Source organism: Pangasianodon hypophthalmus, chromosome 20, assembly GCF_027358585.1.
Source record: "Pangasianodon hypophthalmus isolate fPanHyp1 chromosome 20, fPanHyp1.pri, whole genome shotgun sequence".
NCBI classification, from domain to species: domain Eukaryota; kingdom Metazoa; phylum Chordata; class Actinopteri; order Siluriformes; family Pangasiidae; genus Pangasianodon; species Pangasianodon hypophthalmus.
This window is the reverse complement of record NC_069729.1, coordinates 14,846,015-14,870,995: the sequence shown is the minus strand read 5'-3', so window position 1 is coordinate 14,870,995 and position 24,981 is coordinate 14,846,015. Positions and strand designations below refer to the sequence as shown.

Genomic DNA, 24,981 nt, shown 5'->3' with positions numbered 1-24,981 from the left:
ATTTTTCAATTCAACTGAATTTTTTTTTCAGTATAGATTTTGATAACGTTATTTCGCCATTCACTACCAAGATTATCATTTAATTCCAAACTAAATTAGGCTCTATGTTTCACTATTGTTACTTTAACAATATTAGATAAATGGTCAGTGGTTTTGGCTCAGGGCATTAGGCTCAGATTAGCTTTATTCAGAGATGCCAGATGCATCGTATTTTCTTCAGAGATTTTTTTTTTTTAAGCTTCTGATGAAGTACTGTGCCAATCAGTCCTCTTTTTGTTTGGAGTGGAGTGAATCAGCATGGACACTCATCTCTCTTTGTTAGAGCTGGATAAGGTAGAAGACACATCAGCACTGTTGTTTTCCTGCTCTTAAACTCTACTTTAGAAGAACAGACTGTGGTGCATCAAAACTCTGACCATTTTAGCCCAGATTTTTCTGACTAATTTATTTTCATCCTTGCAGATGGTTGACTAACGATTGTACAAAACCATCCTGGCTGCTTGTTAAGTGTAGGCAGTGCAGCAGTGTTATTTGGCATGCAAGCTTGGTCAGATGCTCCAACATCTTGAAATGTGTGACCATATATACAGGATATAGCAGGAAGTAAGAGCAGTGATGATCAACAGTCACTGAGTGTAAAAGAAAACATTTTGTGTAAAACTTTACATCTACAGGAAAACAGACTGCGTGCAATAGATCAGTGGCACAGTCAGAAATTAATTTGGGGGGTATATAAGAAAATATGCTAAATAAAGTCACAGTGTGATATGTTCAGTTACATTGATAAGTGTGACACGCTTATGTATTTTGGATGGATGTCAGACTGAAGTAGAAGCCGTAGTGGTATTCATAAACTGTCATATAATTGTGTAATTCAAAAGTCAAGCAATCCTAATAACATTAATAGGCGCAGGAAATCAAATAACTTCATGATAGTTCCACTGAAAATGATTCAAATAACATGCTAGTAATAGGGGATCTACTGGATCTATGCTTCTTTTTTTCCTCCTGTAGTACACCTCTGGTACTTCATTGGCTGTACCTCAATGTCCCTGCACTCCGAGCGTAGCTAGTTAGGTTAGTAGCTTTCAGAAATGTGAAGTATGATCCTGATTGGTTAATTCCGTTTCTCACTATAGCAGCTGGCAGCCAATAAAATGTGAGCAAACAAACTACGGGACAGATTGATGTACAAAGTGGTTAAATATTAAAGAAATCATAATAATACTTTTTAAACCTTTTTTAACACAGTATACAACAATTAATGAGCAAAACAAACTTATTCAACACGTATATAATCATCTGTGCTGTATGTGTGTTACGTTACCCACCCACTAATACCCATAAACGTTTGGAACTGTGTGTGAGGGAGTTTCAAATCTTAAATCCCCTAAATGCCCCCCTCATAGCTACGCCTCTGCTATAGATGTGAACAGTACAGTGATTGTGGGATTTTGAATGTCTACAGCATTCTGTAAAATGTTTTCCCAGTAGGTGTGTGTGTGTGTGTGTGTGAGTGTGTGTAGAGATGATGGTATGACTCAGAGACTTGTGACAGGTTGAGGAAAAAACACACAGTTGATAACCAAGTTTTACCTGAGTTGCGTAGCCCAGATAACTCCAGATAACCCCAAATGTAGCTGTTCATCCCACGCATGATTGATGTCTGATGGTTACACTGGAGCTACAAAGCTATTATAGCTGTCACAAATTCCCTCTGTCAGCGTGCAGCGCAGTTCCGAGCATGAGTGCTGCTTTCATGTCATTTTGTTTCAGGTTCACGTCATGTGGTTTTGTTTTGTTTTGCCATGTGCCTTTGTTTTAATTCTAGTCCTTCACGATTAGGCTGACAGGTATGCCTTTGTAAAGGACATGCTGGAACTTCTGAGTAGTGCAACAGAAAAGCGCTTGCCTTATCATAGAGAGATTGTGAGTTCTAGACTGGGAGTCTAGAGTGCGAAATTGGCCATGTTCTGGGTGGCATGGATGGTATTATTCTCTCTCCCTGTCAATCAGAGTGACACCAGCCAGTTGTGGGCACATGCAAGCTATTGTAGGTGGAAGAGATCAGATAGCACTTTCTTCTGAGTGTGTTACACTGCCCTATGACACACCATGTGCAGCAGTTTAGCAGTTGCCAGCCTTCACCCTCCCCGGTTGGTAGCTGTCATCTGATAGGGGAGGAACTGGCAAATCCAAAAAAAAAAAAAAAAAAACATAATAAAGAATATACTGATTTTATGCACTTGCATTCTTTCTATTACTGCATGTTACACTAACAATATGGAAATCAACCATCATATTTTCTGTAAATATATAGCCAAATCTTCATATGCTTGCTTCAAATGACATTGTTAAGCTATATAATTAAGCAGTTTTGTAAATTAGCAGAGTTTAAAGTAGAACCACATTACTGCATGACTTCTAGCTTTTCGCTACAACTCAGACTTTAAACAATGGGGCAAGAATGACCCTTTCCTGAGTCAATGTATCATATGCTCCTATACATTCTCTCTCTCTCTCTCTCTCTCTCTCTCTTTCCCCTGCACTTGGGATCTATGAACATGCAACCAATGCACTCCTGCCAACTACAGTGCAGCCGTGATTAATGTGGAAATACCTAAATCTGCATTACTATAGCTCTACCAACTCTTGTATGTATAGTCCACTGTTTCTATACCGGTTCATCTGGGAATAAAGCTGCTGTTTCCATGTGGACTAGATCTACAAGCATATACATCATACAAGCACATAATACGAAGGGGCTGTGTTTTGTGCTTTGCAGATTGTTAATACTCTGTACTACACTGGACTGTTATCGCAATATTGTCTATCTGCTGTTGTAGACAAAAAGCACGTAAATTGGAAAGCATCTGTGATACTCTTGGCCTCCTGATGTTGTGATTAGGGTAGGTTATAAATGACAGGAGGTGAAGCAGTAGCCCCTGAGGCAGGAAATAAACCTAGAATTATGTCAGAGCTAATGACATATCTTATGGAAACAATGGCAAAAAAGATGGAAGGTCTAATAAATGTTTTGTTTTCACTAGGGGTGTGTGATGTAAGGAATAAAACACAGTGGAATAGGAACCGACATGAAGTGGACTTACTGTTACCACCCCAACATTGATTATTTTCCAATAACATCACATCCTGAAGTGTTTTATATACTGCTTATATACTGCGAATACCACAGTAGTTTGCTAATGATTGCAATTTTTATTTATTAAAGGATGACATGTCACAATTTGTATCCATAGAATGTCTGTGAAACAAGTTAGTTCCTGTTATCGTTTAATGTCATAACAGGTAGAAACAGTCATAGAAGTTAATAAGAAAAAAAAAAAAAACACACAGCTTATCATTATAACCAAGAAAACACAAAGCTCTCTGTCCTGAAGACTTTCCTGTGTATGAAAACCTAAAGGAACTGCTTGACTCTGACTGGTACAAGCACTAACACTGGAGACTCCTTCCAATAGTGATAAATAAACTTTTTTTTTCTCCCCGAAAACTTCACTACAACAACAATCACACATGTTTTTAACTGTTTTTGTGGCACATCTCTGTAAGTTATTATTATATACCAAATGCATATACTGTAATATACAGTATAAGAATAAATGCATTATTATAAACCTGTGATTTGAATTACAGCCAGCACTACTGTCAGGGCTGGTGTTATAGAAAATTAATCAACACCTTCTGACCAGACAGAATCGAGACTTCAACAGCACTGTTGTATAAAGTTAAATAAAGGACCCAAATGTTACAAAGACCAAAAATTGCAGTGTAAAGAAGGACATTTTTATATAGATTTAAGGCTTGTATTCCGAATGTTCACTGAAATACTATTCCAGAGTTTAGAAGCAAAGTTTGTAAAAAAATAAAAAATACTAAAAAAATAAATTTCAATTTCAATCAATTTCTGTATTTGGGTTTGCCATTAACAACCTACTGCTCTGTTAACATAGGCCTGATGCCTCAGCAGAGCTGCTCAGGGCACTACAGTCCTGAATTGATTAACATCACAATATTAATAAAGTAATAACATTGCAATATTATTATGGCTGTCATTATTACCACTGAAAAGAAAATGATCAAGGATGAATAATTAATTCTGTCTTTTTACAGTGCATCAAACACATGATCTTTACAGTATAACAGGTTTTCACTGAAAGCCTTATGTTTTAGTGGGAAAGGTTTGCTAGGGCTGAGAAGAGTGCCTGTGAGCAGCAGCCTGTTGAGACAATATGTAATTTTTTAAGACACAAACATCTTATTACTACTAGAGACGTGCCTTCTGGGTAATGTGAATAATCACCTAATTCTGATATGAAATATTTTACATCATTTTTCAAATGCAGAGCATGTAGTTTCACTTTTCAGTTTTTTTTTTTTATCTCACTTCTTTTTCATTCTTAATTCTTTTTCACGTGATCACATTTTGTTCACCTGATGTCTCATGTGTTGCAATTTCAGGACATGACCTGTTGAAATGCACCTTCACATGTCTGATCACATATTATTCACATAGTCACATTGATTAAAGGGTAATCAAGTATCTTTTCCCACTCCAGTTAAACTTTCTTGCTGTCGATGGTGATGTACTCAATGTAATTTAGAGAAATAATGAAGGAATATATTAAAGACACCTCAAAAGCTTTACTGAATGTCAGCCTGTAGTCCTATATTAACAGCATACACACGGGAACTGTTTAAAATTCAAACTTCATCAAAGTTTAAACTGCCATCGAATGTAGGAGCGAAAATCTGATTGGATTAACGAACCTTCAGTGGCAATGCATGCTTATAATAATCTGACTATCAGTACAGATATTTGCATGTTGTCTGTACTAAAGCTGGTTTACCAGCAGGGGGCACGGTGGCTTAGTGGTTAGCACGACTCCCTGGGATCGGGGGTTCAATTCCCACTTCCGCCCTGCGTGCGCAGAGTTTGCATGTTCTCCCCGTGCTTCGGGGGTTTCCTCTGGGTACTCTGGTTTCCTCCTCCAATCCAAAGACATGCATTAGGCTGATTTGCATCTCAAAATTGTCTGTAGTGAGTGAATGTGTATGTGAGTGTGTGTACGATTGTGCCCTGTGATAGGTTGTTACCCCGTCCAGGTTGTCCGCTGCTCCATTTTTTGCAGTACAGAAAATGGATGGATGGATGGTTTTACACTCTACAATTTCTCTGCATCAACAGAAACATTCTTCAGCATGAGTTTAAGTTAATAAGGATCTTTTCCTGTCCATTAGCTTGTCATTAGCTGTCCTGTAAATTTCACATAATCCTATGCTCTCCTCCTATGCTGTCTGACACTGCCAGAACTTTACTGTCGGCTGTCTTCGGTTGCAAAGCCGATCTTGACTCATGACTAGAGAGTTCTTTTACAATATGTGATTTTTTTTTTATGTGCAACAGCAAAATCAGGTTGCAAATTGTACAGGCTTAAACCAGTGATTGAAAACACAGAAATGAATGCTTCACATGAAAGCAGCACTTTCTATTATAAAGAGGAGGTACTGCACAAGCAGCTTTGCTTCAGGTGTAAAATCTGTAGACCTGATTTGTGCCTGCTGTAGTTTAAGAGAAGTGGAGTTATACTGAACTTTGTTGGAAATGTATCTCTCTTTTGTCCAGCAGGCCTCATATGTGCATGACTTTTTTTTTTTTAAATCCATGTGCAAGCCTGTAATTTGCGAGTGTTGTGAGTGTTGCACTCTGCATCAAAATACCAGGCTCAGCTTTTCCTTTTTATGTTTTCTTACTGATGTCATATGGACATAGGGCATAACGAATACCCAAAAAGTGATATTTAGTATTTGAATACTGGCATCTCAAAAAGTTAACTGGGTATCCAATGGTATTATTTGTTTTCACACATAATTACTTATTGAGCATGAAATCTAGGGCATGACTGATTAACATTTTGTTTTGATAATTATTGTGTTGCAGTTTAGTTTTATGTGGTTACAATTTAAGTAATTTTAGATCGACATAAGCAGAGCCTCTCAGTAAATAAATTAAAAAAAATCTCATTGGTGCGTGTGGGTGTGAGTGTGAGTGTGTATCTTACTGAGGGCAGGCAGCTGTATTGTGAAACTGTAAATAGGTCTCTCTTTAGAAGTTCCCACCTTCCATTACCTTGAAAGAACTTTGAGTCACTTGAAAAGTAGTTTGTTTGTGTGGTTTTCCCAGGAGTTTGTATTTAGATGAAGAATTAGGGATGAAAGGTGCCAGGAATTGGATTTAGCAGTAGACAATAAAAGTGTACTGAGCTTGTTTTTGTTTCGAGATTTAATTTTCTCTCTCTTTCTATACAGTTGTCTTTCTCTTTCTGTAATCTTATTGCTGCTGGGATTCTAATAGTCTAGCTCATTCATTCATTCATCTTGAGGTAGCACTTTATCCTGGTTAGGGTATTCTGGGAGCCTGTCCCAGCAACAATGGGGTCAAGGTGGGAGAATTCACCCAGGATGTGATGGCAGACCATCACAGGGCACCACTCACACACATTGACACTCATTCACACCTAGGGGCAATCTAGCCTCGCTAATCCAACTATCTGCATGTTTTTGAACAGTGAGAGGAGCAACATGAGGCTACCTGCTAGACCACCGTACCTCCTCAAATAGTAACTGCACAAGGCACCTTATATTCTCAATGTAGGCTACAGTAAATCCTTGGCTCATTGCAAACTAATGGAAACTATGGAAACTTATGGTGAACCTGAAACACTGAATTTACTACATAGAACCAGCCTGACACATCAATACCTCAGCTTTTGGCTCTTTTGGCTTCTATACTGACAGCTGTATCCATGTTTGTATGCTAATAAGATATGAGACAGTGTAATAAATACATATCACTTAATTAATTATCATTATTAGGAAGATGACAGTTTCACCCATCATTTGTAATATGAGAAGTTTTATATAGAAATAGGAAGCCTATTCAAATCCAACCAAGAAAGTTTTCAGTTTTTTTTATCACCTCATCTTTTTTCTTTTCTATCTTTTGTAATCCTGCAGTAGAATACGGTACATACTGCAGAGCAGAAAGGACTTCGTTCTGTTGATCACTTACAGTTTCGACTTATGTATCATTAATTAGTAATACCTTCTGCCTAACATGACTTTGGGACTTTGGAGGTTAAAATGCCTTCAAACCTCTTTACTTTCAAACTTTGTTTGCAAAGTTCTTTAGGTTGTTGTCAGGCACCTCAAGAGATTAATTAACATTTTATTAGTGATCGTCCTTGCATGTGTTTTGAGGAAGGTGGGTGGAAAGCCTTTGAAAATTCAATTGTTAAGATGTATGAAGATCTCAGGAGTGAAGTCTGAGGTAACACAGATGAACAACCAAGACACGTTCGTGCCTATTATTTATAGTTTTGCGATTAAATTTTAGAATGAAGCGGCGATTAATTTTCTGCAACAGCAGCTCTGACAGTAGTCACGACTATAAGGCAAAACACGTTTATATTAATGCGCTCATTCAAAAACCTTATAGTTTCAATAGTAATAACTTGTATAGTAACAATGCAGATGCTCCACATAATACAAAAGTCTAATGTTAAAAACATGCTGTTATTTAACACAGTATAATCATTCATATGTTGAAGCTTTCTATATTGTTTTTCATTTATAGAAGGAGTCTTCAGTGTGACTGCTTTGTAACAGTCAGAGGTAAAGCTCTTTCTTTAAGTTTTCCTCCATAGGAAAGTCTAACAATGGAGGGGTTTGTGGTTTGAAGTTTCACAATAAATTGACATGCTGCAACTTCAAGAGAAATTGAGACATTAAATGTAACTATAAATGGATAAAAAGTACAACATGTATAAATAGATAATAAGTTGTAATTGGCAAATTGCTATGGTATAAGAAGAATAAAATGCTTTGGGATACGCTGTTATTGGCCTTTACCAAGCTTCACTATGGCAGTATGAATGTAATTACATGGCCTTCCACCTACTTTGGGAAGATAGCTGTGTTTTAATCTAGTACTTAAATACAAAATGGAAGTTTGGCACTTGTAATGATGTGCTGGTTCAGTAGATAATGTTTGCCATTTGGCTCTTAGTCGGCATATTCCAATATAAAGCCCCTCTAAATGCATTTCCACATTAAAGATAACTGTACAGACCCTTGAAGGTAAAGCCACAGAGTCTTCTTAGGCATGCCTTAAAACTTGCCCATGGCACATTAAACTAGATAAGCAATGCATGTGAGTTGTGAGTGCGGAAACCTTTTCCATTTAGCCCCGTTTCATTTGGACTTATTCCCCCATTTCAATTCCACGCTTTCCATAGCCCTCTTTTATACCCTGCTTGTTTGCTTCATAACAGATAACAGTGAAATACGGCAAACTCTTTACGGCTTTAATGTGAGGATTAACCTTGTTCGCAAAATGATAAATGAAGTGAACTTCTGTTATGTAATGAAAAGGTTGTTATTTAGCCTTTTCGTTATTTCATTTCATTGTGCCATTTTGGTTAGTACCAGCAGTTCTTTTCATTTTCATGGTCTTTGTGTGACAGTGGCTTTTTTAGCTTTATTTGCATTTTAAATATAGAAGAGCAGTGACTTGCTGCTATAATCGAACTATTCAAATATCCGGCTCATTAGACCCATAGAGCTATTTATTTCTGAACTTTCCACTAACAAAACACAGTAGGTCCAACTTTATTTATAGGTTGATTTGTTTTTGAGTTATTGAGGTTTGGATTAAACCTGTTTAATTCAAACAAAAAGTCAAACCATATATTTAGCCTGCATTCAGTTTTTTTTTCTGTAACCACTTTTAATACATGATATAATCATGTTCATCCATCGCGAAAACAACAAGCTGAAACCCAAAACACCCTACGTAGATGAGAAATAAACTTCTTCTTACAGAAAGCTTCTGCATCAACAATTATACACTTTTCTTCTATAAATAACACATTTCTTAACCTGTTTATTATTAGCCTTGTACTATTTGGACTAGCACATAAATTAGCTGTGAATTTGCTATTATCGAGGGTGGAAAAAATACTGAGAAATTATACTTATCTGAAAGATAATGTAGATAATGTGTCAAAATCTTACTCAGTTAAAAGTGGAAATATCCAACCAAAAATGTAAAAGTCAAAAAGTAGCTACTTTTAAATATACTCAAGTATTAAACAATAAAATGTTTTTTAACTGATGAGAGTAAAAAATGTTTTTAACTGATGAAATTAAGTTAATGTCATGTTTTCATGTGAAAACTTAAGTTTTATTACTTCTATAAATTTATAAGCAGTAATTAAAAATGTTACAAGGAATGAAACCAAAAACAACTGAAATTGTTCATTGAATGTAATCAAAAATGCGAACAAAATCACTCTAAATTGTTCCAGAGAGAATACAATATGCTTAATCCGTTAATAATGTGATTTTTCCATTCCAGTGTAATTTCAATAAAGTATAGCCTAAACCTAAACATTTTCCAAACAAGAAAACTGTGAAAAAAAAATTCCTATGATTCTGCACGCAACAAATGACTCCGCAAAGTAGAAGGATGGGCTGAAAATGTTTTTCATGGATGGATTCCAGTCATGGAAGCAGAAACATAAAAACATAAAAGTCATTGCTGAAGCAGAAACATAAAAACATTGTTTCTGTCAGAAAAACCAAACTGAAAAATTGGTTTTAATGGCTGGTTATAAGCCTCAGTTTCGGTCTCAGTTTGCTGGTCATATGCATGACTAAGGCAGCATAATTTGCTAATCAGAAATAAAATATCATATAAAAAAAAACAAGGACCTATAAGAGTCGATGGCACCGCTAAGGAAGGCTGCCTACGTTAGTGCTTGAACCTTGAACCAATATTTACTGTTAGATAGTATTTGTCTTGCTGCATAGCCAGTTTATGTTAGCTACTGGAATCGATGGCAGTCTAACCTGATATTATTATGTTAGCAAAGAAAACAGGCTAACCTACAGTATATAGCCACTTAATATTAGCAAATTAGAAAAACTTATCTCAGGATCCTTGTGCAAATTAGATGGAGTTCAGGTCATCTAGGGAAGCAAAGGATTCGCCTCATTTTATACAAGTTATGGTCGGGGCGCTCATCCTCAAGTTCCACGCTACAGTCTGGTACCTTATCCATATTCACAAGTACACAGATAGCTATAGCATTAACTACAATGGATAGCATGAGAAGATCACTAGAGATGACAAATTGGCATGATTTTCTACAGTGAACATCACTATATGCTTTAAAGTGAAATGTAAATCAGATCAATAGAGCCCATTTTATTGATATATAGCATCCATTCATTGGCTAGATGAGAGAAAAAGAGACCTTCAAGAATTGTAAGTACTTTTGATGGTCTAAATAATAATGTATGGAGTAAAAAGTAAGTTTTTCAATTCAATTCAAAATAAGACTCACGTATAAGTATTACTATAAAAATAATAACGTCAGAATGAGAGCATTAATATAAACCTATGATGTGTTTTGTAGTCAGCACTACTATCAGAACCATGCTGTTATATAAAATTAATCAACACCTTCTGACCAACCAGAATCAAGAATTCAGCAGCACTGTGGAGTGTATACTTATGAAAAAAATTGTTTTTATCAACTATTGGCTTAAATTTCAGTTATGTGCTATTGGGCATATTTGCAGGTTTGACAACACCATGTAGTGAGCATATGTGCTGACACTACAATGAGAGAAAGTTATTTTGGCTTAACAGTGTGAATTATTCTCACGTGAACACGGGTTAAAGATGGCAGATGTTGGGAAGGTGGTCACCTAAGAAATCTAGTTAAATTCCAGGTAGATACTGAGGGTAGTTAAAAACAAATTTACAAACAATAAAGTTTATAATTAAAGTTTGATTGCAAAGGTAAACTGCTTTATTTAAACTTTTATTGAGTGTTCTTTGTTAAGGAGTGTTTTACCTAATCATGTGTATGAAACACTTAAAAATAGTAATCTATTAACAAGGAGCAATATATTTGGCTATTTCAGCCCAGTTTGTTGCATTGATGGAGATGTGCATGGGAAAATACAGAATGTCATAACAATAGATCTAAAACGTGGATCTGTGTTGTAGCGCAGTCGGGTCAAGCCTACCAGGTCATGTGACATGAGGAAAATATTGAGCAGTATGCTCTCAAGACTGCTGATGCAGTTATTTTACAGTAGAAACTGGATAAACGTTCACCCCAGTGATTCCAAAATCAGCTTTTGTGCTAGTGTAGCAGTCTACTGGCAGTGTGTATCTGCAGCAGTGTGAATAATGATTTCAAGCACTAAAACAGTATATATTAGGATGTTTAGATGAGCGTGGATTTGTAGCTAACAGAGGCACACTGTGCAACTGAACAGAATTAAGTCTTCTCATAGAAGGGGTCTGAATTATTGAGACTCTAACCTGAAGGCACTCTGTGACACACATTTCTTATTCTCTTCCTGTTTAAGCTCAGATATCCTACATGATACAAGATAAGTCACGATGCACCGGTTTGATCCAGTGGTAACAATTTATCTGTTTATCTGTGTGGAGATAAAATACAACATGCTGCTAAGGAAGCTAATCAGTTAGCAAAGGAACAAATTGGATTTTCAGGTGTAAGCCGCCAAGAGGCAATAAATAGATCAGTTACTGTTTTTGTTCTGCAAATTATTTTTCAAAAAGATTTGTGTCCTTTTTACACTGTCGAACATACTAAAATACTGTTCCAACCGTGATCAAATCCATCCAAAAGCTAAAAGCTGAATGACACATGTGAGGGAATTTAACAAGGTGGATAGAAAGAGACAAGAAGAAGGAGGTTCCCAGGCAGCACACTGATGTTGGTGCAATGTCTATTTTGCGACAGAGATATTGGTGATGGGTGCCAGGAGGAATGAGGACTAGACTAGGCTACAGATCTGTGTGAGCTTCTCTGAATATATATGACAAGTAAGTGTGTGTGTGTGTGTGTGTTTTTCATGAAGACACCGCTACCTTCAAAAGGGGCCAGGGGAGGTGCTGGAGATAAAGGCAGACTTCTCTCTCCTTCACTGCTAAATACTTTATAGTCAGTTCTTATGCCTTATCCATTTTAGCTATTTTCTTGTTTTTTTTTTTCCAGCCTAGATGTAGGAATTATTTTTGCAGAGCAGCTAGAAAAATGTTTCTTACACATCCTTACCCAGGTTAATCTCAATGGTTCTTATATGTTTGTCATACATGTTCAGAATTGCTGGACTTAATAAATTAACTAGGCTTATGGACAACCAAAATATCAATAAACGTAACCTATATGGCCAAAAGTATGTGAACACCTGACTATCACTCCCATATGTGTTTTTTTAACACATTTCTACCAGATTTTTTACCCCCTTTGCTGTTATAATAACCTCCACTCCTCTGGGAACGCTTTCTGCAAGATTCTGGAGCACGGCTGTGGGGATTTGCTTATTCAGCCACGAGAGCATTAGTGAGGTCAGGCACTGATGTTTGGTGAGAGCTGATTAATACTTCTGTGTGTGCATCTCTGCATGCACATCAGGACGTCGTGCGCAGATGCTCGCACAGGGTGAAGTATTTATACTTGCACATAAAGTGAGTGTGTCCTCTAGGAGGCGCTGTCACATGAACCACACCAGAATTTACTGAAGTAGTGAAAAACAGCCAAAACAAAGTTCTGTGTCTGTAGCCTAGACAACGACACGGGCATGATTAAATAAAAACCAAGTGAATTTTCACTGGAATTCTCATTTAAACTCTAGTTACATTGAAGTGCTTTGATATAAAAGCCGCTCATACTACCAAATACAGATGAGCAGCTTTTATATCAAAGCACTTCAGTGTAACTAGTGTTTAAATCCACAGTTTTATTAATCACTTATTGACGAATGCTTTCGTTTTAATTGAATTAATTACATCACCTACACTGTGTCTTTATTGGGAATCTTGCAGGATTGCAGTATTAAACTGGCCATTATAATGAACTACAGCTGTTATAAAGCCTTGTACTTTATATAATATATTTATGCTAAAACAATATCATGATTGTATTTTTATGTAAAAAAAAAATTTCATAATTATGTGATCATATCACCGTTTGTGAAACAAACATGAAACACAGGGAAAAACACACTTGTATTCATTTAATCTAGCTGTTCAATGCAAGAGTTTTATCATAGAGGAGGAGTTTTTGTTAAACACACCAGTCTGAGAATCTAACAGAGTGAATATTTTTAAACTGAAGTTTTTTACAGACCATGTTTCAGCTGTTTCTGTCACAGGTAATTTTAAGGTTTTTAGTGGACTACACTTTCAGTTTTGGAACATAAGCTCGTCTATAGACGATGGAAAGTTCTGGATGTGATGATGATATATTGTCCCAGAAATAATTGCGATAAATGATATTATTGTCATTTTAAGACCATTTTATGCCACTGATATAATGCTAATATAAGAGCATAATAATGCTTGTACACTCTTTCAAAGAGCAATGAACTTTTAATTCTTAAGAATATTCAGACATTAGAATTGGAAGTCAAAAAACACCAGATTTTTAAACCAACAGTCCACAAGAGGGCGCAACCAATAAATACAAACCAAACAGTGCCGTGTTGTATTGTTTATTGTTTATTAGAACAAACCTTGTTGTTAATGTGCATTATTTTTAAACTAAAGTGCATAGGAATTATAAAATTATAAAATCAAAAGATTTAATAGTTTTTGTCTTCTTTAAATTTAGTCAGTATTTCGTCATGTCATATTTATTAATTTTAGTCAATTTTACTCCGACTAAAATGGCATCGAATATTACTGCTACTGGTATTTTATTTTTTTGATGAGAATATGCAAAAATTAAACCAAATATTCACACAATTTATAAGTTAACTTAACATTTATCAACAAAAACATGTGAAAACTGCCCTTGTTGTTCTTCTTTCTAGATTTTTCTTCTTCAAAAAACATTGTTAGTGCATTGTTAATATCTTGCGTGTCATTCTTATGGAAACAAACATGCATGTGAACACAATGGACAATATCAAGGTCAGCAAAAATGATTGAGGTCATGTCCATATATCGTACGGTAAGTCAATAATGTAATTATCGCGACAGGCCTAGATAAGGGAAAATTTTATTGCTTACACTTTTTTGTGTTTAGCATTTTATTGCTTACACTTCAGTAAAGTATTACTCTGATTTAAACAGTATTAATCTGAATTTGATTAAATGCATGGAAGAAATGTCACAACACCTATCCACCTTTTTCCCAAGACACCAATGATGGATGCTAACTTCCACTGTACTGTTGTCCTGTTCCGGTCTCTGTTGGAATGCTTATTAAAACTGGCTAAAGAGAGCAACCGAATTAATTAAACAGACACTTGTTGAGTGTTATTGAGAATAAAAATGAGCTCAGGGTCAAGCTGCGCTGTCTGGAAAATACTTGTTTTGAGCAACCGACTGTCTTTATCACTCTGCTTTTTCTCAACATTACCCAAGCTGTGTTTTTAGCTTGGCTAACTTTTTGACTGGGCTGTACCTCTGCTTTAAAAAAAAAAAAAAAAAAAAAAAAAGGTCACCATGTTTCCTGTAAAAAACAGGTGATTATATGCTTCTGTGCTTTTGTAATTTTGGAGTTCTTCACCATCAATGCCTTCAGAGAAAATGAAGTAGTTAATAATATCAGTGTTGCTAACCTCAGGCCATAGCTTCATGTCATCTACCCAGTCATTAAACTTTGATGGGTGAGGCACTGTCAAAAGATGGTCATTGCGACACTGTAAAGTGTCGGCACTATGGAGCCATATAATTTTCTTTAGGCATTTTAACGTTTAACGTCAAGTTTAACATCACATTATCAGCTGGGAACATACACTAATTTGACTATAAACACCGGAGACTGGAAATGTAAAACAGGTTTCTGGTATGAGCCAGACGAGACTTACGCATTCAAGAAAAAGGTGGATTCAAACTGTTTCCATCTATGTAACTGACATACTTCTATGCCAACCAATTAGTGTTCACCCGACGCATAGCACCAAAGATGTAGACACAGCACAACTCTGTTCTTCCAACTTTGTGGCAACAGTTTGAAAGCCTACATATGGGTTTAATAGTCAGGTGTCCACGAACTTCTGTCTATAAACGGTATTTATTCCCAAGCAAATATAAATCTAAAAAACATCCAGACCAAAAACTGGAGTAATAGAAGGATTATCTATTGTAGTGCACAGTTAACAATACAATACATTGCTAAACAATAATGGGTCTGGTCTAGACTATCTGTGGAAGTGGCCAGGATTGGTCAAGAGCATCTATAGGAGTGGGCGGGATTATTCAAGATTGTCTGCCAGAGTAGGCAGGTTTGGTCAAGAGTGTCTGTACTAGTAGGCAGGATTGGTCAAGTGTGTCTGTGGGAGAGGGCAGGATTGGTCAAGAGTGTCCCTGGGAGTGGCTGGGGTTGGTCAAGAATGTCTGGGGGAGCAGGCAGGATTTGTAAAAAAAAAAGTCTGTAGGAGTGGGTGAGATTGGTCACAAACATCTGTGGAAGTGGGCAAGGTTGATCAAGATTATCTACTGGAGTGGCTGGGATTGGTCAATAATGTCTATTGAAGTGGTTGGGATTGGGCAAGAGTGTCTGCAGAAGTGGGCAAGATTGGTCTAGTGTGTCTGCAGGAGCAGGCAGGATTTGTAAAAAAAAGTCTGTAGGAGTGGGTGAGATTGGTCACAAACGTCTGTGGAAGTGGGCAAGATTGATCAAGATTATCTACTGGAGTTGCTGGGATTGGTCAAGCATTGCTATGGGAATGGCTTGGATTGGTCAAGAGTGTCTTCAGAAGTGAGCAGGATTGGTCAAGAGTGTCTGGGGGAGCAGGCGATATTTGTAAAAATGTGTCTGCAGGAGTGAACAGGTTTGGTCAGTAATGTCTGCAGGAGTGGGCAGAATTGGTCAAGAGTGTCCATAGGAGTGGCTGGAATCGGTCACGAATGTCTGTGGGAGCAGGCAGGATTTGTAAAGAATATCTGCAGGAGTGGGTGGGATTGGTCACGAATGTCTGCAGAAGCTGGCAGGCTTGGTCAAGAGTATCTACAGGAGTGGCTGGGATTGGTCAAGAGTGTCTTTGGTAGTGGATAGGATTGGTCAAAAGTAGGTAGGTCAAGAGTGTAACTCGTCCACCATTAAAGTCCCAGTGAATGAATTGTTACTATAGAAACAGTAACGTACTAGGACAAGAACATTATTATAAACTGGTGATTTGTGTTTAATTTAGTCTTTGTGCATAGATAGATGCCACATTAATCCCATTGTATGGCTATGATTAGTCATATCATCTGCAGTTACAAATGGAGCAGAAATCTCCATTGGCCAATGGGCTGCAGTGAGAAAGTGATGTTCATTCAGCTGGCTTACGTAGACCGTGGCTAAACACGTATGCTTGTGTGTGTGTATGTGTGTGTGTGTGTGTCGCTGCACACACAGCCTCACTCTGGCAGAGGGAATCTGCTCTGTGCAGCACACACAGTTTCGCTTCGGTCTCTGTGTGCTTGGAAGTGTGTATGTGTGTGTGCGCGTGTGTGCGTGCGTGTGTGCGTGTGCGTGTGTGTGTGAGGACCACGCTCCAATATGTTGTGTGGACTGCGGAGAGAAGTAAAGAACAGCATTGGTGAGCATCACACTTCTTTAATTTGCTGTTGCCTTTTGAAGCATGTGAACACAGTGTACACTATACCAGATCCTGTGCTAGAAGTATGTATTAGCTATTAGAAGTCTTTCCTGTGTGGTAATGTAATTAGATTGTGTGTTATTGTGACAAATATTGCTTTATTTTTTCATGTACTGGTTTGAGATGTGATGTGATTAAAAAAGGAACTAAAGTGCTCATTTCAGGGGAAAAACACTTGTCAACTCTCATGTTTTTTTTTTCTTTAGAGGAATCTACAGGATATAATGTACTTTAAGGTCTCATTTAAGGTACATGATTGGATAGTACCTTAAAGGACCACATTTATACCCTTATGGGTACATTTTCATTATCAATACTTTGGTAGAAGTACTGTTTTTTTCCTGACAATTTTTGCTTTAAGTAAAATTGAGTAATTCTTTTTTTTTTTCTTTTAATTTCTTTTCAATTTTTATATATGTGTTTGTTATGTATGTGCACCAGGTTTTCCACTTCTATACTATCAAATCATCATAGCTCACTCTGTCATATGGCTTGTTCAGCATTTGCAGCAGATTATGTTTCAATTGCACAACATTAAATGAGTGTATTAGTGTAGAGAATACAAGATACATAGTATCACACTGCCATTGTATCAATCATATCAAATCATACCTATACACTCTGGAAAAGTTCCTTTCATTTAACTTGTATTGCTTTGTGTATTATAAAGGAAATGAGAGGTTTTGAATGATTATTTGTTTTATACATTTATCTCATAAAGGATGTTTGTTAGTGTTTTCTCTTATCTTATACTCATCTTTGCACTACAGCACTTTTGAAAAAGCAAGCCCCTATCCATTAAGGTATTGATAAAGTTTTAAATCACTCATAAGGGAATGCCTTGGTGATGTACTTTGGAACTGTGCCAGATCGCATGGTGATTTCAAGTCAATAAGACAGATCAAGTTATCTCGCTGGGATTTGCGGAGGGATTTGGGAGGCTCTGGTGCATATAAGAGGAACAGAAGAAGGAGTCATGCTACAGCGCTCGTTCTAATGTTCTTCCTCTGGGGGCGAGAGAGAAAGAGAGTAAGTGTGTGTGCGTGTGTGTGTGTTGAGCAGTGATGAAGTGCGTCAGAGATTCTTGCTGCTTAAACATGCTTGATGTGGTACCTGAGACACCTAGTGCATAGAACTAGAGGTGATTTTCATGGTTTCAGATTCTACTGGAATTTTCCAATAGTTTTTAAAGGCAAGTAAATGCACATTTAAACAAATTTAAATTCCGTTTTATTTGTCACAGCATGTGTCCTATTTATTTATTTATTTATTTATTTTTGCTAAATGTCAGTTTTATTATATACACTCACTGATCACTTTATTAGGAACACCTGTTAGTGAGCGGCAGTTCTGTTCGCAGAAATGCGTTGTTTACAACCGTGGTGAGCAGAAACGCATCTCAGAATGCATACATCAAAGTTTGAGGCAGATGGGCTACAACAGCAGTAGACCACATCAGGTACCACTCCTATCAGCCAAGAACAAGAATCTGAGGCTACAGTGGCTACAGGTTCACTGAAACTGCAGCTGACGACTGGAAATTGTTTTTCTACTCTATAGTTCTGAAAACTACAAGCTTTCATAAATTAAGATATATTTCTCTTTTGTATGTATCTCAACTAGAAATAAAATTATATCATTTTAAAATCTGGTTGCCCCCAAAGGTTAAAAATTGAGAAAACTGCATTTAAAATTTCCATTCCAAATGCGGCACAGGAGCACCACAGACATTTTGACAGCCTTGTATCTGATAAGAAACTGAATCGATTAGCGTTATGTCTGTTTCACTGTGATACATCATGCATACAGTAACTTTATGAAGACCGTTCTAAATGCTATGTTTATTAATATGCCAATTTACTAACATGATCTTTACAGGAAGATAGAATAGTCATGGTTAAAAAAAAGTCTAAAGAAAAACATAAAGAATGTTATAGGCAGTGTATGATGGACTGTTTTACTAGCATTAGCTAGTTCAGGACCAGAACACATCTAACTAAAATTTGATCTGCCACATTTTTTATATTTAATCATTTGGATTTGTTGCTTTACTGTGTCATCAGTGATTAGGAAGCTCAAAATTAGATTTGTCAAATTTTACCAGACTTTACTATAACCCATAGGAAATGAATATTTACTTTGTCAGGCTACTTGATAGTATGATGGATTTTTTTCTATTTTTCACCATTGACATTTTGATTTCTTTTTACCACACCAACTTTTCAGAAAACAATCTACCTTTTGTGTATCACCATTGAGATGAACAACCAGCAATTTTACCAGTTGTCACCTTTCTCTTCCTCCCACACACAGCACTAGGGCACACTGTACAACACAGCCAAGTGATCCATCCTCCCCTTTATGTCTTGCCTGCGACAAATCTCACATTTTATGCATCCAGCAATTGGGAACTACTTATTACACTAATTGCAGCTTGTTTTCCAGATGCCGTGTTGCTTGTTTTACTATGCGATTCAGGGGGGTAGTTTGGGAAAGTGCACTTGGTATAATTGCGTGCTTTTTGGAAGTCGTACTCGTCCAATAATGAACATAATCACCACGTATTTTGCAGTAAATTGCTACAGTGCTGCGGTAAGGGATATTACAGACCAGAAAAGAGGAGAGGAAAGCTTAAAATGGTTCCATTTTAAAGAATTGTTTCAGACGGTGTGTAGACCGCCTCAATGTATAGATTTGTATATATTCCTTTCCATTTTCTTTGTTCGGAATGCAAGGTTTATAAGAGATGATAATCAAGCTTGGGCTTTGGGTATTGTGCATGTTGGCATTTTTCCAAGATAGTTGTTTAGTTCAGACAGGAAGTCCATGGCCTACAGGACACTTAATCCCTCCATCCTGGCTCCCTTTTCCAATTGTCCGTTGTCCCTATACACAGTATTCTCTGTCCCTGTGTGATATCCTGATTTACAGATTAATGCTTGCTGTCCAAAGCTTTTAATTAGTTCTGTGTAATACTGATTGCTTGTCTGCCTTATTTCAATGTTGCCTAATTGCTGTAAGAGGTCGTTGGCTCTTCACAAGGAAAGTAAAAGAGCTAATATGTCAGTGCCTATATCAGTCTGCATTCTCTCTTGTATTGGCAGGTTGTTACTCCCCTATTCCCAATTTGTGGTAAAAAACTGGTGGCAGCCCATGGCTCAGATTGTATTACACCTTTTATCAGGAGGGAGGTAGGCTGAAACACAATGGGCCGAAGGTCAGATTGCAGAAATTTGTTCACAGCCAAATTTGTTATTGTACTGGCAGACACAATGGCATGTGTGGAATCATAAGTAATCTCCATGAGGAGGCATGTCACAGTAGGGCCTGGGGGTCTAGTCCACCTATAGGCCAAGGTGATGATGTTCACCATCCAGCGACCCGCTCTCTGTTTAGAAAGAGGAGCCCCCTTGACCTACAAACAGTTGATCTGATGATCTTATTACTGCGGTCCAATCCAAATAGTACCGTACGGTGCATACTGGGCATAGCAAGGAATGCTCAGCTAGTTCCCTGCCATGGAACCCTACAAGGTCAATATATTGGTTTGCAGATGTGGGTGATATGACTTTAGGCAGAAACCCAAGGTCCAATTACAAGGTCACACCAGAGTCGTCTGTTCGCCAACACATGCAAAGCAAGCTTATCATCATATTTATATTTTAGGACATTGAGGTGGTTCATCAGGAAGATCAGATCATACCTGCTAGAATATGTGACACAACTCTTCTTTCAGGTACTTGTCTCATCTCATTGTTTACTACTTCTAGCAGTTTGCACTATGAAACCTCTGCAGATGATTCAAAACATGGCAGCATATTAGTTTCTTGTTGCTGCTCATGTCAATGCTTTATGCTTTCATCGTATGCTTGTTGCATGCTCCCATTTCCCACTTGCTAGCAATAAGTGCAGTAACCAATTGCATCAGTCCCTCAGATGCCTCACTTCCTCCATGTCTAAGACTGTTTACAGCTGGGTTGTCATTATAACTTCTTACTGATCACACTAGGCTTCTCTCCCCACAATATATTCAGCTTTTCTGAATATAAAACAATTCAGCAAAGCTCAGAAGTTCACATCATCCCCCCTTCCCCACGTTGTGCTGTGATCACTTGTACCTGGCCTGAGTGGAGAAAAAAAATGTGGAAGTACACAGCTAAATTATTTAGTGCTTTGTAACAGTCAGAAGTAAGGCAGCTCTTTTAAGGTTCTGACATTTTCAAGTCTTCAGGATGACAGGGTTTTGCACTTGCCATTTTCTTGGTAACACGACAAGTGACATTTTCTGTCTTGTTAACTCTGAGAGAGAGTGAGGATGAAAACAGAGAGGGTGTTGGAGGAATGACTATATAGCTGTTATAAGTGATAACAGGAGCTAACTTATTGCTGTAGTATAAAGGTAGAAAAAACAGTTTCAGACACCATCACATCCACAACACTGTTTGTTCTTCATTGAATATTAAAAGAAGTACAGATATTATCAATATTTTAGGGAACTAGAAATATTAATGTTATTTTCGTATTATTTTCATATTGCTAATTTTAAGCATTTATTGTAAAAAGAAGCAACGTTATCTGCCAGTAGAATAAGAACATTTAACTAGAAATGAGTAGAAAAAGGTTTCTTAATCTTATATTTAGTTTATTATAATCTTGTAAAAGGTAATACTAGATAAATTGGACTATATTCAAGATATATTCACTTTTTTTTTTGCATTGCGATGGTCAGACTGAGCATAAATAAAATTCACACTCCTGAAATTTCACTGGCAAAGGACACATTTAATGACATTTAATCACATTTTTTTCATGCCAACTTTATTGAGGTAATTTTTGACCTGCAAATACCTTGGAGCCTGGGTTTTGTGAGCCAATAGACACCAGTTGTTTGGGACTGTGGTCTTAATCCATATCGTCCCTGACATACACAGGGGTTTTTGTGGTAAAATTCCTTTTTTTCTGCTGCTAAGATTTTCTTTTTAGCAACGTTGAACCGACTACAATACAATATGTTATTTATGACGAATGCCCAGAAGCTTTTTAGGCGTGCGATTCTCAGTTGTGTGTGAGCTGTGAGCAGTGTAAAGCTGGTAGTGCTCCTTTGTGTGTGTGTGTGTGTGTGTGTGTGTGCATGTGTGTGTGTGAGATCTTAAGCTGAAGTGTGAAGGCTGGGTTTGCGCTCTGTTTGCTTTCTGTCCATCACCCAGGGTGCAGTTCTCCTCCCTGACACTGGCTCTTTCTGTTCAGTGCTGATAATGTAGGGTAATTTAGGTGAAAGTCTAAATGAAGTGAAAGAAGAATGCCCTCGAAATTCCTTTTCATTTGTTTAGACCAATAACTCAAAAGTAGCAGAACAGTGATACAGGATACTCCATAGAACACCATGTTTTCAGGCAGTACATTCAGGCACATTGACAAAAATGATTTTTTTTTTTTTTAATTATAAAGATGAAAGCAATTCATAATTACTATAGTTACTACATTTTTATGTTAATATTGTACTGTGAAAGTCCTTGCATGAGTTTCTATTTCATTTCCTTTTATCTTTTAACATGGCCAGTGATTTCAGAGATCAAGGTATTTGTATTTTTAAGGCATGAGCATTAATGATGTTTTTTTTTTTTTTTTTTGAAGGGAAGATGTCATATGTACATAAGAAAGACATTCACCTTCAGCAATTACAGCTTTATAGATGTGACATTAGAACTCATACTGACATGCATAGTATCTCGTTGCCTGCACAAGCATAGCATTAATGAGACAGTTTGCATATCTGGTTATGTAATCTTTTACATATCTCTATAGAGTATTCTGAGAAATATTCAAACATAAGACTTTAATATATGAATTACATATGCACTCAACAGCCATTTGTTTATTAGGAACATGTCAAAAATGCATAAATGTTAAAAAATTGTCATACTTATATATATTTCAAATAGCCTTAAAGAATGCTTTTGACAAAAGATTAGCTTATTAAAATCATTCTCATGGCTGGATCGGGAAGCTGTTGCAAGGTTGGGATGGACTTTTATAGGAAACATGGCAAGCACATCACACACAACACTGATGCCAAACTTATTAACAAATTCAAAAAGACTGGAAGTATTGCGGACCAACCAAGAAGAAGACCTCCACGAACATCCACTGACGAGGGCACAACCGACCTGGTGCTGGCGTACATTGTCCCCTATGTATGGAGACGTTTGGGAAATCCTGTATATTGGGTAGGACCAACTTCAGATCAGCCTAGATTCTTCAAGGCATGGATTATACAAGGTGTTGGATACATTCCTTTGAGATTCTGGTCCATGTTGACATGATTGCCTCATGTAATTGCTGCAGATTTTTCAGCTGCATGTTCTGGGTGCAAATCTCCCATTCTACCACATCCCAAAGGTGCTGGATTGGATTCAGATGTGGTGCCTGGAGAGGCCAGTGAAGTTCGCTGAACTCATTGTCATGTTCATGGAGCTGGTTTGAGATTGCTTGTGCTTTGTGAAATGCTGCATTGTCATGCTGATATTAAAGAGCCCAATGTGTGCCCAGAAAACATTCCCCGCACCATTACCCCACCACCACTGCTTAAACAAGGCATGTTGGGTCCATGTACTCCTGTGGTTAATGCCAAATTCTGACCCTACCATCGTTATGTAATAGATCTTAGATCTGCTTTTCTGCTCACCATGCTTGTCAAGTGTCATTATTTAGATTACTATAGCCTTCCTTTTTACTTGAATTAGTTTGGCCACTCTCCTCTGGCCTGTTATCAACAAGGCGTCTCAGCCTGGAGAACTGCCGCTCACTGGATGTATTTTGTTTTCTGCACTATTCTGGGTAGTCACTGAGATCACATTTTTTCCCCATTCTGAAGTTTGATATCACATTAACCAAAGCTCTTGAGCAGGTATACAGGTGTTCCTATTGTGGCTGGTGAGTGCATAAGGCAGTTTGTCAGCACTATGAATATCAAGGGCAAATTTTTGGGGTAACATATTCAGAACTACACATTAAATTCAAGCTGAGCTTGGGTTGCTCTCGGTGTGGATTTTTGCATGTTCTCCCTGTGTCTGTGTGGGTTTCTTCTGGGTTCTCCAGTTTCCTCCCACCTCCCAAAAACATGCAGGTAGGTGGATTTACTCTATATTATCCCTGGGTGTGTGAATGAGTGTGTGTATGTGTGTGTATAGTGCCCTCTGATGGACTGGTGTCCCGTCCGATGTGGATTCTCATCTCGTCCCAGGATAGATCCATCACGACCCTGAACAGGATAAAGTGGCTACTAACTGAGCTGGCTGAATGAAGCAGGAAGTCTGGCCAGAGGATGTCCTTTTTTTCTCTCTCTTCGTCTTAATGCAGAGCCTACTTTGATACGATGTTGAGAATTTTCTTCCTGTGGAATCTCACCTCACAACTTGCTGAAAAACGGATGACTCGATCCTATATGAGACGCCATGGCTAAATCTTTGATAGGTGACTAGGGAGGATTGTCAAAGCCCCCAGGCAGGTGGATTAAAACAAAGCCTCTCATCCTCTTGAGGGCTGATATGAGTCTCTGTGGAGTGAAGTAGGGGGATGAGACATGTTAGTGCCAGTCACTAATCTGATTGTTGAGCTGTGTCACTAATAGCATTCACACACACATCACAAACAGAACGTGTGCTTGAATACTGAGTCCTCATTATGCCGTGTCTGCTTGTTCATTAGTTTTAAGCTTTGAGTCTTTGGGCTTTCCTGAAATAATCTAATAGTTTTGCAGGCTCAGTCACTTGCACAACACATTATCGTCAGCAGAATAAGATTTACATTAGCCTTAGCAAGTATCCAGAGAGTGGCTTAATTAAAAGGTGCTTTGAGGCGTGTAGTAGAGGTACACGTGAGATGTGAAAAGAGCATGGTAGCATTCAGATATACTTTCTAATATATTCTATGACAATATTAAATGTGGTGTCGTGTATATATAGCATATAACTTTATTAATAAACCATTTGTGTGTTAAGGTAACTTGTTTTGTTACAGTTGAATTTATTGTTATTGCAGACACATGGTTTTATAAGCGTAGATAACAGTGAGAAAAGATCCTCAAGTCCCTGAATTACTGTCAGAAATGACACAAGTGCTGAGAAAATGCCTTTGTAGAAAATCAATATTGATACATCTTTTGATAGATCTTTGATTTGACCTGCTACTAGAGTGTTTACGAACTTAAACTTTTTTTTTAATTGGATAATAATTTAACTAAGGAACAAAGGAACA

The 24,981-nt window shown here is 37.4% G+C and overlaps 1 protein-coding gene across 10 annotated transcripts in view; it reads left to right on the top strand.

Annotated features, from left to right (window-relative positions):
• The window catches only part of grip2b (glutamate receptor interacting protein 2b), a 202,840-nt gene that overhangs the window by 109,274 nt on the left and 68,585 nt on the right, over positions 1-24,981 (top strand). For 2 of the 10 annotated variants that reach the window (XM_034314351.2, XM_026932614.3), the window contains exon 1: positions 16,492-16,665. The exons of the other annotated variants lie outside the window; for them this stretch is intronic. In XM_034314351.2, the coding sequence (XP_034170242.1) occupies positions 16,626-16,665 (40 nt within the window). In that variant the 5' untranslated portion in view covers positions 16,492-16,625. Of the gene's footprint in view, positions 1-16,491; positions 16,666-24,981 lie in introns of those variants that run through there. 10 annotated transcript variants of the gene reach the window in all.